The 13,121-nt window shown below is 43.8% G+C and overlaps 1 protein-coding gene across 1 annotated transcript in view; it reads left to right on the top strand.

The window, feature by feature from the left end:
- Positions 1–13,072, top strand: part of peak1 (pseudopodium-enriched atypical kinase 1) — a 102,009-nt gene extending 88,937 nt beyond the window's left edge. The window contains 3 exon segments of the mRNA XM_054620091.1: positions 4,312–5,129; positions 8,647–8,983; positions 8,986–13,072. Coding sequence (XP_054476066.1) covers positions 4,312–5,129; positions 8,647–8,983; positions 8,986–10,052 — 2,222 coding nt within the window. The 3' untranslated portion in view covers positions 10,053–13,072.
- The last annotated feature ends 49 nt before the right edge of the window (positions 13,073–13,121 follow it).

Here is a 13,121-nt window from a genome sequence, read left to right as displayed (position 1 = left end):
ACCCTTGTAATACACCTGATATATCCTTCCAGGTGCACCTACCATCCCAAAAATAAATAAATTCTCCCAGCATACTGTACTGCTGTCTCATTCTCAATGCTTCTGGTATTCTACATGGACACCATGAGCTGCTTCAAACAACCTTTGGGTTTTTGAAGAACAGTGGTAACAAATAAAGTATTGGGAGAGAAATGCAGTGTGAAGATATTTTTATACTTTCTTTTTGAAAGCAAGAAATCCAAATGGCAAGAGAGATATTTTTTGCTTCATTCCTTGAGCTTTTTGTCTCAGCAGCTCATGACAATAGACATAGCCACAGAAACAAATACAGAAAATATCTATAGCAAATTACAAGTAGGCCCAAATCCCCTCTGTGGTTTATAATACCGCTGCAGTCTTCAACTTTACATTCCTCAAACACCATGATGACAAAGTTCCTCTGTGACAGTTCCCCTATTTTTGAGCCCCGGTTGACAATAGACAGTGGACATTTCATCATTAGACTTTGTCAGCAGATCAGTATTACACATTAAGACCAGGCTTCTTTTTATTTTATTTTTTGTTGCAGCGACAAGAAGAGAAAGAGAGAAGGTAGGCACAGCTGTCAAACATAGCTGGGCACTTAAAACATGAAGCTCTGTGTGTGTGGGAACATATTCTTGCTGTGTGATCAAGTGGTATGTGAGAGGAAAAATAAATAGAAACACAAAGTGGTAGGGAGTGATAGAGAGTGTGTTTTTTTTGTTTTTTTTGGAAGCCGATGCATTACTGTGGTGCTTCACCGTGTGCTGTTTGCTTGTGTGGGTCTTACTTTGTTGGTGAGGGGTTCATCAGAGACAAGGTGTTTGTGTTTATATGTCGATGTTGCACTCGTTTTTTTTGTTTTTTTTAAAAGGGTGTGTGCAAACAGTGTCGTGTGTGTGTGTGTGTTTATATGTGGAGCTCGGATGGATATTTATTGTGAATGTGTTAAAAGCTCCCATGATGACGCATGATGAACTGCCTGCAGCCTAATTTTACTCTTCTTCATGCTGCTAATGAGGAAACGAGGCAGGAGTCTGTGTGTGTGTGTGTGTGTGTGTGTGTGTGTGTGTGTGTGTGTGTGTGTGTGTGTGTGTGTGTGTGTGTGTGTGTGTGTGTGTGTGTGTGTGTGTGTGTGTGTGTGTGTGTGTGTTTGTCTGCATTCACACATCGGATACAGTAACATACAGTACAGTGTGATGTCTACTTGAAGTTTCCTCCTCTATCTTTTCTATTTCACTTGTCAGAATTGCAGAAATAGAACTGATTCCCCCTCCTCTCTCTCTCTCTCTCTCTCTCTCTCTCTCTCTCTCTCTCTCTCTCTCTCTCTCTCTCTCTCTGCTGTCCACTTGATACTGTTTTGCGAATCTGTTTAGTGGAGAGCCACCTTCACTTAGTCTCTCTCTCTCTCTCTCTCACTGGCTTTATATGCAGTACACTATACACACACACACACACACACACACACACACACACACACACACACACACACACACACACACTCTTGTGTTTTAATCAGAGCATCAGGCAGTAGGAGGCAGAGCACTCGGCGTCTCTCTCTCAGTGAGAGATCTCCAGTATTGGTGGAGCGCTGAGCTGAGCCTGTTGGCACCAGAGGCTCCGCACAGACTCTCAGGGATGAAGCAGAGAAGAAAGCTCTCACTCTGCCTCCCCGCACAGCCGCCGCACCGCGTTTACCTAAAAAAACTTTCAGGCACTAGTGGATTTGAGGTAGGCTTGTTTTTTTTTCCTTCTTATCTCTCTCGGTGTGTTCATCTCTTTAACCACCTGTCCTTCGTGGTGTTTCTCTCTATCGTCCCCTTTTCCTCTCTGTATTTCTTTTCCTCTGTCACTTCTTTCACTTTCACCACCTCCATCCATCCACCCACTCCTCTGCTCTCGCTTCATTCCTCCCCTCTGTTCCCTCTTTATTCTGCCCACTTACTCCATCCTCTTTATTTGAGCACGATGGCTACACAGCGATCACTCTGCTGCGGCAACAAGTTCCTTCATCTCCATGCGAACAAATGTTGGTGAATGCTGGTCTCTGGAGTTGTGAATGGACTGCCTTTATGTGGCATTTTCAAAGTATTTTATATATATTTTATACATCAATACATTTTGTATTTCACTCTATGAGAAGATGACTAAATCGTTAATTATCCTGGACCATTTCTGAATTGTATACTCAATCTAACACTGCCAGATTATGTGTGATCTCTCTGCATTTGTATGTGTTGGCACCCAGATTTATATAGAGGAAATAGAAAGTAGCAAAAGAGTTGTTCCAGACACATGGGGCTCTGTGTTTGAGGGAAGTAAATTCAGTTATCTTTTTTTAATCCTGCACAGATTTTGGACGGACTGGGACTCTCTACTGTTTTTATCTCCTGGAGATGGACATACAAGTCAAACAACGTTCAGTTAAACACCAGTGTTTTCAACTATAACAATAAGATTACAGCATTCTGTGGAGTTATGATAAAAGGTCAAGACATTTGAAGACTTAATTTAGGCTTTAAAAAGATTACGATGGCCGTTTTTTTCAATTTCTCCGACATACCGAATGTGCCATTTTTTTAAAACAAGTATAAATCGCCCCCAAAAACGGGCACATTAATCAATATTATAAATGGTAATTACTAGATAATTAGCACCCATGATTCCATTAAGTTGTTTGTTGTAAGGGGATATGATCACATGAGCCTTATGGGAGTTTATTCTTGATTTTGACAAGTAATGTAGATAAAGCACAGCCACATTGCTGCCACATTGCTGCAATAGTTTGCTCCCCCTACGACTGGTCGAGGGAGACGGTTGTTTTCTTGGATGGATTAATGCAGATTGGTGGAGGAACACATTAAATATAGCCGAGCCCGTTCCAGGGAGGATTACCACCCAGACTCATTTACTTTATCCTGACAGCACTTTCTTAAGGCTTCTTCTGCTTTCTTAAGATGATGGCAGCGCGTCTCACACGTGAGAACTCGCAGCGCTCGCATCGTTTAACAGGAATTGATCAGCAGTTTGCACTGTGCAAAGGGGAAATGATTCGTTCAAATGGAAGCCTTCACCGTGGGGGACGGGGGAAAGTCATTTGGCAGAAGATGTGACTGTGAAAGACATCATCTTAAAAACACTCCTCAGCCTCCCATCTGTGACCTTGTACAGCCGTTCAGTTAAAAATCAGGCTGTTTCATTCCCATCATGCGAGCAGCACGGCTCTGTTCTTTCCATCTTATCAGATACTCGTCTTTGACCCATCTGCCTTTTTGGTCCTCCACTCCAGAGAACATCGAGGGAGTCCAATCAACCCCTTAACCCCCCCCCCTCAATTCCCTCCCACCACCATCCCAGAAAAATAAGGTCACTTGAAGCCAGTGATGACACTGCTCTCCATGCTGCCTCCCTAAGCCTCACTGCACAACGGAGCTGCAGATTGAGTCGGGCAGCTGGATGGTTGGTGGGTACGACTTGTGCCCAGCTGTCCTGCTCTCTGGCTTGATTCTTCCTCGGGGCCTCCAGTTCCCCTCACGTGCCGCAGAACACAACCTCGTGTCAGCCGGTCGTCTTATTGAGAGGCAGCGAGCCAGTGAGCGGCTGGAGACGCCATGTGGGAGGAACATGAAGCTTTAGGGGGAAAGCTGTTGGGGAAAGAGTGTGGAGTGATTTGTGTTTTAGGGTCATTTTTTTATCCATTCAGTAAATCAAATTTGATACTTGTTGGGGTTTTTTTTGCGTTATGTCTTAGTACAAATCTCATTTATCCAGTCATGACCTTTTAAGTCTTGAAACATTTGCCTTTTTCTGGCCAACATATATACAATGAATGATTTTCTAACCACAGGAAAAAGTCATTTAACGGTTACAAGTGGATAATCCTTGGAAAAATCTAAACCCAACCGTAGCATCATAATATATGATTATAAGGTGATCATGTTTTGAGATCGTGTACAAGCCCAATCTGCAATGAAGTAAGTGTCGCTTTAAAATAAAGGCAGTGGAGTAAAACAAATACTCAAATGTTTGAGTACAAATACTAAAGTGCAAATTTTAAATTGTACTGATGTACAATGCTGAACTCAATGAACCTAGTAACTCTCTACTGTCATATTATTGTGTAATTTTACTTTTTCTGTATTCATTTCCAAATGTATTATAAAACCACCATGTGTATTAAATTATGCTTGCACACAGTTTTATATATGTGTGGTAAGAATTCAGTTTAAATTGCTCTAAATTGATTCTTATTCTTAAAATAAACACATTGTTGTCTTTCTTTTCCTCCAGGTCAGTCCAGAGCCAACATGATCCCACTGAAACAGCCGCGAAACATCAAAGCATCCAACGATACCTTGGCCTCCATCGACCTGGACGGCTTTTCAGACCAGCCGGCCCTCAAAGCCACACCGCCGCCGCTACCCAAGAAATCTGTACCTCGCTCCAGCACCGAACCCAGCCTGGCCGCCAAAGAGTCGGTCCAGGGAGGCCTGAGAGCTCGGGCCGAGGCCAGACCCGGGGGCACCAACCTGAGTGTGGCCAACCCGATCTACGACTTGGACTCCACCTGGGAGACGGCGAGTCAGAGCTCCTCCCTCAGCTCCGAGCCTCATCGGGTCCACGACCACGAGAGCGGTGACTCCCTGGAGAGGCCGACAGCTGCCACGGCAACCAACAAGGGCCGCCCGGCTAACAGCGCGTCCTCCCTGGTTCCTCCACCTCAATCCGCTGCAGCCACGACTGGCAGGGAGAGGAGGGCCTACCCGAGTTCAGAGTCTCTGGCTGGAAGGGGGTGGACACCCGGCCGGGGTGCTGCTGCTGCTGCTGCTGGAGGCTCCAAACCCCAGAGGCCTGCTCTCTACAGGGGGTTGGACAGCTGGGACGAGGTGGTGGGGAGGATCCGCGGGCTCCACACGGACACGCTGCGGAAACTGGCAACAAAGTGCGAGGACCGCTTCATGGCTGGTCAGAAGGATCACTTGAGGTTCGGCACTGACAGCTGGTCCCACTTCAGGCTGACCACTGGGAAACCCTGCTGTGAGGCGGGCGATGCTGTCTACTACACGGCCTCCTACGCCAAGGACCCACTGGTCAACTACGCCATCAAGGTGAGATGTCTGGCTCTGTTTATAGATCAGCCATATTCATGCAGAGTACAGCGCTAGTATAATGTTCCTCTTAAAATATGCCGCCTCTAGCCTCAAGTTTACTGAAATGTAATTATATTCCGTCTTTATTCAAGTTAAATCTATGAAACACGTCATGATGCATCTTTCAGTTTTTGTGTCTGGTTGTCTAAAAAACTTAAAACATTTTTTAATTTAGTTGAGATACATGCTGTGTTTCTGCAACAATACCTCAATAACACAATTTGTCGATCTGCAGTCATTTTAACAATTAACTAGTATATGAAGGAACTTTGTAATCATTTCAGGTATTTTTTAAGGCAAAAATGACAGACGTTCTCTTATTCCAGCTTGTCCAAAGTGAGGATTTGCCTTTAGAAAATTCTTTACATTTCATAGACCATATCAAGAAAATAATTAGCAGATCAATCAATAGTATAAATAATTGTTAATTGGAGCCCTAACGTTGATCCAAATGAAACCACCAGATTTGACAGTAAAGAGTCTGAGACTGATTTTATTCCTTGAATTGAGAGAACCTAATTTGTTTCAATAATGTCTTTATTTACTTCAGTTTATCTTAAGTAATACTTCCCTTAAATTGCATTGAATAACATGTAATTCATGAACTTGAAATTCATGACATCCACACACTTTGGATGACCTTGAAACACTTAACCAGCTAGTTTGTCCCACTTACCAATCAAAGTATTTAAAGTTTTCAACCACAGATTAACTAAAATGACTTATTTATTCTTTTCCCAAACTTGGCAACAAACAGCTCATTCTTAGCATTGTATTAGTTTGAATGGGAGTCCTTGCTTTGCTTTCCCCCCCCGATTAAGATGGATTTTAAGATATATTTGGATTCTGGTTGTTGTCGTCCTTGCAGTAGATTTATTAAATCCTTTGAGCCGAAGTGGAGGAAGATGTTTGTGCTGAAGTATTGGCACTTAAACTTTGAGCCCTCAGGGCACGACCTTGTGCAATAAAACCTGGGTGTGCATGTGTTTATTGTTTTTTTTTTCTTTCATGTAATTGCGTGAGGGAAGCAGTTTTGTCTGCTTGTGCGTGTGCGTGTGCGTGTGTGTGTGTGTGTGTGTGTGAGAGAGGTCGGGGGCAGAGTTTGCCGGAAGAGTTCCGAAGATAAATACAAAGCAGATATGGATGAAGGTTGCATTATTCACAGGATATGAAACTCTCTGCGCTCCACAGCACTTCAAAGCCGCATGCCCTCATATAAGCTGCAGACTTTCAACAGAACGTCTTGTTTTTTTAGTTGTTTTTTTTATCATGCTCACCCATAAATAAGGCAACCAGGAGCAGCAGAACAAAAACAGGCCCGAGCTTCCCAATTAAACTTTCCCCAACTCACCACTTTAATGTGGCCCAGTTGTGCTACCGCCGTCCTTAACCCCCTAAGTGTACTTGATCCTCCTGCAAATGAGATTTTGCGTGCTGTGATATTTTTAATACGGTGCTAATTATTCATAATCCACCTTAAGCATGTCTGGGTGAATTCTTGACTCTCGGAGGAATTCAGAGAGTGAGTCAGTGGGCTTTAAAGCTTTATCGTATCTCTGAAATGTCAGCGTTAAGGAATCAGGAGGGAGCAATAAATGAAATTGTCTGTTAACCTGGAGCTTTGTGTTACAAATAGCAATACTGCTCCATAAAATATGGATCCAAACAGTGAAAAGTCTACAAATATGTCCTTGAAAGAATGACCAGGAGGCAGCTGGTTCAAGTCGCCCTTTATAGAAGTAAAAACAGTGAAATGATTGAAGTAGCAATTTGGCTGATATCGTACCAACAGTGGAATGTGTTTCATAACAATAAACTTGCATATGTAGGGGGAAAAATCAGTAAATCAGTTGTACAAACACTTTCAAATTTGTTTTGACAAAATGAATTGTACATAGTTTAAAAAAAACCAACTGTAATTTAATAATGCTGTCAGAAAAATATTCTTCTGTAAACATAATGTCAAAATTCTGTATAGTATGAGAGAAAAAAGATAAATCATTATAATATTTTGCATGATTACATTTAGCATTTAACACTCAGTTTGATATATAGACAAATGATGTCATCCTTAACAATACATGATATCAGAAATGATATCATTAATTATACCTGCTGTGTTATTGAATTCATTTAGTTTTTCCTCACTTTTTTAGAGACTTAAGATCAAATTCAATCGTTCGGTTTAGATTTTTAAGTTAAATGTTAAAAGTTCCACCAAGAATATCTCAGTAATACGTCGTGACTTCTTTCCCTTTGCTGGTATTCTGGTGAATGTCTGCAGAGACCGATTCCCATCCGTGACTTGGCTTCTCTTGTCTGTGCTGTGATCAAAGTGTAGCGATACAGAGAGAGCTGCAGAGGCTGTCGCTGTGGTTTAGGAGACGGAGACTCTCACTTCGCTGCTGTCGGGGGCAACCTGACGTCTGCTCGCTGCCTCTCTCCGCTCTGTATATCATTAACAGAAATGCTCTAGAGAAACACGGAGTTTGGAAACAGAAAACATCTTTGATCTCTGGGTTCTCCTGTGCATTATCTGCTAAAATGCTGTATTTTGTTCCTGATGTCAGATTGCTGTTTTTGTTTAAAAGTCTCCCGAGGCCGTCAAGAGGCAATTTATGTTTATTAAATTTCATCAAAATGAAAAGCCGTCTCCCTAATGTAATTTTCTACAACTGCTTGGCAGATAAACATTTCAATTAACAAAGGTACAATCATCAGCTTTCATCTTTTTAAAAGTTAATGACATTTCAACCATGTTATAGGAGAAGGCTGGCTTTATGACGGTCCATAAAAACACCAAAACCATTACTGTGTTAAGGGGCCGGCTAGCTCTGTTTCTTCTTTCTTTTCACAGCCATGTTTGTCACTTTACATGCGAACAACTGAGTTCAACACTAAGAATGTCTCCGAGCAGAGACTGTTTGAATATGTGGGCTGATATTACGTCTTCCTCTTTCCACCCAAGCTTTGAGCATGGCTCTAAAACAGATCTCATATAAATAGTCAAAATGAATTTGAATAATTCCCTAAAGTAGCTGGACTCCAAACGTTACTCAGAGAGGAGTTAAAGTGCATTTGTTGGGGACTATTTTTAGCCACACATTAATACACATTTCTTGACAATTTCTAGCAGCAGGACGGTGTTTGTGAGACTGACTCAACTTAACGTACTGTGCTCATGTTCATATTAATATAAATAAATGACACCTGATTCAGTAGTGCATTTTTAATAGTTCTTGTGAAGAAATGGAGCTTTATGACACAGAGGAATAAGAGATTTAAGGCTTTGGATACACAGGGAATACTTTATTAGTGAGGTCTATCTACTCTGTTCATGGGATTTTGTTGAAAATAAGAAAAATATAAAATATCCTTTATAGCAATATTGATCATTTAGCAAATTGTCAATTCGCAAATAACTTCATCATAAAAAAGTCATGAAATATCCTCTTTCTTATCTTTCCTTGTCCAGATCTGTCGGAGCAAAGTGAAGGAGACCCAGCAGCAGTTTTTCCACAGCCTGGCGGTGAGACAGAGTCTGGCCGTGCACTTCAATATCCAGCAGGACTGTGGACACTTCCTGGCCGACGTCCCTGCCCGCCTGCTGCCCTGGGAGGAGGAAGAAGGCGAGGAGGAAGAGGAGGAGGCGAATGAGGAGGAAGATGTAGATGGGCTGAAGGAGAAAGAGAAAGAGATTAAGACTGAAACCAAGGAGACGGACTCCAAAGCACCAAATGGTAAAGTGGATGAAACCCCATCAGCAGGTCACATGAACACGGTCGGTCGCTTGAGGAGCCGGGTGGTGGTCATCACCGGGAGGTGCCCTTCCAGACGGTGGCCGACTTCGTCCGAGAAGGCGTGGCGCGACACACTCATAACCCGGAGCTGTACGAGCGGCAGGTGTGTCTCCTGCTGCTGCAGCTGTGCTCCGGCCTGGAGCACATGAAACCGTATCACGTGACCCACTGCGACCTGCGACTGGAAAACCTGCTGCTGGTCCACTGCCAACCTGGCAACCCCTGGAATCTGGACATTCTTGAGCCCAACAACAACAGCAGCAGCAGCAGCAGCAGCAGCAGCAGCGGCGGTTCTGGTGCCACCTCTGCCGGCGCCGCCACTGCTGCCGCCAACGCCACCTGCCCCGCCCGGCTCATCATCAGCAACTTCTCACAAGCCAAACAGAAGAGCGCCCTCATGGCCGCCGACCCCGGTACGCTGCGGGACCAGTCCCGCCTGGCCCCCGAGATCGTCACAGCGACTCAGTACCGCAAGTGTGACGAGTTCCAGACGGGGATTCTCATCTACGAGATGCTGCACCGCCCCAACCCCTTCGAGGAGACGCCCGAGCTGAAGGAGCGGGAGTACACCTGGGCCGACCTGCCGGCGCTGCCCGTCAGGTCGCTGTACTCACATGGTCTGCAGCAGCTGGCCAGGCTTCTGCTCACCGTCAACCCCTCGGAACGGATCCGCATGTCCGAGGCCCGGGCCTGCCTGCAGTGCCTGCTCTGGGGCCCTCGGGAGGACCTGTTCCAGGCGCTGGGCTGCAGCAGCACGGGGCCCATGTCAGGGGCCACGTCCAGCCAGCGGGAGGCCACCCTCCAGAACTGGCTGGACCTGAAGCGGACGCTGATGATGATCAAGTTCGCCGAGCGCTCTCTGGACGCGGCCTGCGGCGTGAGCCTGGAGGACTGGCTGTGCTGCCAGTATCTGGCGTTCGCCACCACGGACACCCTGAGCCGGGTGGTGCACATCCTGCAGCAGCCGCAGCCGCACCACCCGCCGCCCCAGAACCAGAGCCAGCCGGCGCACGCAGCACCGAGCCAAACTCAAACGCACCAGACACACGCCCTCCACCTGACTCAGTCACAGCCGCTCTGAGTTCCCTCCGGCCAGCTGTTACTATGGCAACAGATCCAACTTCCCCCCCCTGTGCGGTCCCCCTCTGCTGACGCTAATGTGTGATGTAAGCTAATAGTCAGCTTTGTTGTTGCAGCAGCCGCAGGGCTTCACCTAAAAAAACTAAACAGCTGGTTGTGCAAATGTCGGTGTTTTCTTCACGAACAAGGCGATCCATAGACTGAGAGGCTGAGTTCCCATCAAAGAGACTAGGATTCAGGATCAGGGCTATTATTAGCAGTCATTAGCAACTACAGGGTGCTTAAGTGTCCAGCAAATGAAGTGACAGATCAGCCCAAGACTAACTGAAACATTACAGCAAGTTGAAGTCACTTTTGTCTCATGGCAGTGACTCTGCAGACATCTCTTCATTGTTCATTTCATCTGTTTCTACAGCTGGTCACATCTCATGTTTGCTTAAACACTCCACCAGTTCTAGATTGAAGAGATTTACCAAATGTGAGAGGGTTTTAACATTTTCATGGTTATTTTTCAACAGATAAGATATAGTTTGCATCGTGGCTGTCTCCAGGATTCATTTTAAGGCACTGTCAAATGGAATAATTCTTTTTTTAGTGTTACACATCAATATTCTATGGAAAAGTTAGATTCCCTCAAAGTCCTCAGTTTCTGGAGAGAAAAACTTGAAAAGGAAACTTTAGGAAAGAAATTGAGATTTAACTCCGAGAGTTGTTTTTGAAGCAAAAGTTAATTCGTCAAAAGAGACGGATTTGAAAGATGTAAAGATAAAGGGAGATGATTTGAATGACGGGAATGGGGGGGGGGGAAAAAAAGTTTAAAAGTACATTTTTATCCATTGATGGATTTGTCCTTCAAATTCAAAATCTATTCATTTTTTTTTATTTCAGACTGATGCAAGAAGTGAAATACGTTTGACCACTGAAGCCAAAGAAATCTGCCACAAATTGTCCACTTAGGCAGCTAGAGATACTTTTTTTACCAGAAATGTGTATTATAGTTTATAACAAAATGCCGTCACATGATTACATGGTTACAGTAACTAGATGTGTTGTTACTCCCAAAGCTCGCACAGCTGAGACTCAGTTCACATCTATGAAATATCACTCTTTACGGTTAGAAATTCAAAAGTCAGTCCGGAGTCGAGTTCACCCTTAAAATCTGTTGTTTCATAACAAACTTTACATTTCTGCACGGGGCTTTGAACGAGGTAGGTGATGAACACTGAGCTAATTTTGGCTTTTGCAGTTTTCAGAGGCTTTAGATGCCTTTTGAAGTTAAAATGGGACACGACTGCCCTGGCTGTTGGTTTGGTTTCTTGTGGGAGTATGTGCAATTAATATCGTTGTTTGTTCTATCCTTCGGAGGTAGCAGCGTAAGTGTTATGCAGTCTCTACTAATCCTCTCTTCCATTAGTTTTGTGGCACATAAACTGATTTGTTTCAGTTCCATTCTGCAAATTAAGAAAAAAAACAGAGAACTTCTCACAGTGGATGGGAGACGGGGATGATTTCAGGGAACTGCAAAAAAAAAAGTTCGGAAAAGTTGTTTCGGAAACGGTTCTGCGTTTCACGGATGACATTTGCACATTCAGTCTGAACGTTGGCTCTCCTCGACGGAGGCCGAGGACACGATGACGCAGGAGAGACTTGACGTTTTCCAGCTGGATTTTTGGTTTGTTTTGCAGCGTGTGGAATGTAAAGAGTTTGCCTGGACTGAAACAGACATTTGGACCCGGTCTCATGCGCTCCGGAGACACACTCATCATCCGACTGAACCACTTCGTTTCACACATGAACTCTTCTGTAAAACGGCCTCCAAGAGAAACTCAACCACTGAGACTTGCTCCCATTCCTCCTGCTTTGTTTTCCCGTCCGCTTTTGTTGTTATCCGGCCAATAGGACGACAGGTCCCGCATCGACGCTTCCCTGCTTGTCACTCGACTGATTCATCCTGCTTTAATTAAACGAGCTCTGTGTTATTGATCTGGATCTTTTCAGCCTGGAGTCAGTGTCACATGTACACAAGCTTCTGCTTCCTCGTTAAAAACAATAAGAAACTGTTGACATTTCTTTTAATACACGTGGGTTTATTTGTTGTAATGATGAAAATCATCTTTTCTCAAAACTTAACAGAACTCTGTTTATTCTGCTAAAAATGTCCCCTTGATCTGCCTCAAGGAGGACGATGCTTTCAAACTAACTAACTCTACAAAAAAAAAGGCTCTGCGTTCTCAAGTTTACCTTATATCTGCTCTGGTTTAATGCAACAGTTCATCTTATCACTTGTGTGTGTGTTGGGGGGGGGGGTACTTTTGGGATCAGGATACTGTGATCCTTTTACTGCAGACGTACAGTACAACACTTTATGGTCCATGGAGCGGGAAAAAAAAGAGACAAAGCAGGTGTGAGATTGTTGATGCGTTAAAGGGTTTGTGTGCTAAGGAATGTGTGTGGACAGCACTGGTGGCTGTCCTTGAATCTGGAGATTCAAGCCTTTATATAGTATATATAGTATAAATATATATAACCTTTATCTATTTTAATCCACACACTATTTTGTCGAGTACGGAGCACCTCTATTTCTGTCTTTTAGAGAGTCTAAATATCATTTATCCATTTTAAAAGCTTTACTTGACGTTCTTCAGCCTCGTTGGGGGAAGACAAAGTGGGGAGTAGTTATCACTGTCCTGATAAAAGGATACAAGAAAAATAACGTGGTTTAGGAGAATTGATATACAGAACAATGTACAGTATTTTTACCCCTCTTGTAAAGTTATCTGCCTAGGAGATGAACCACTTTGAACAGAGGCTGAAAGATGAGTTTTGAACGCACCATTAAAACACAACATTCATCAACTGTGCGGCCTACAGCGGAATACTCTGTTTGTTTTTCTCTCTCTTTGCATTGTTAATTGCCACTGAACAGAAAAACAGAAGCTCTCTATGGCTTTCTATTAATATGTGTACAGTTTGTCTCCTGGCCTGCCACCATTTATTGTTGATCAAGTTAACCAACAGTAACAGAACAATAAATATATGTTTTTATATACATGCTTTGTGCCATGGTGTT

This window comes from Anoplopoma fimbria, chromosome 19, assembly GCF_027596085.1.
Source record: "Anoplopoma fimbria isolate UVic2021 breed Golden Eagle Sablefish chromosome 19, Afim_UVic_2022, whole genome shotgun sequence".
In the NCBI taxonomy this organism is placed as follows: domain Eukaryota; kingdom Metazoa; phylum Chordata; class Actinopteri; order Perciformes; family Anoplopomatidae; genus Anoplopoma; species Anoplopoma fimbria.
This window is presented reverse-complemented; position numbering and strand designations above follow the sequence as displayed.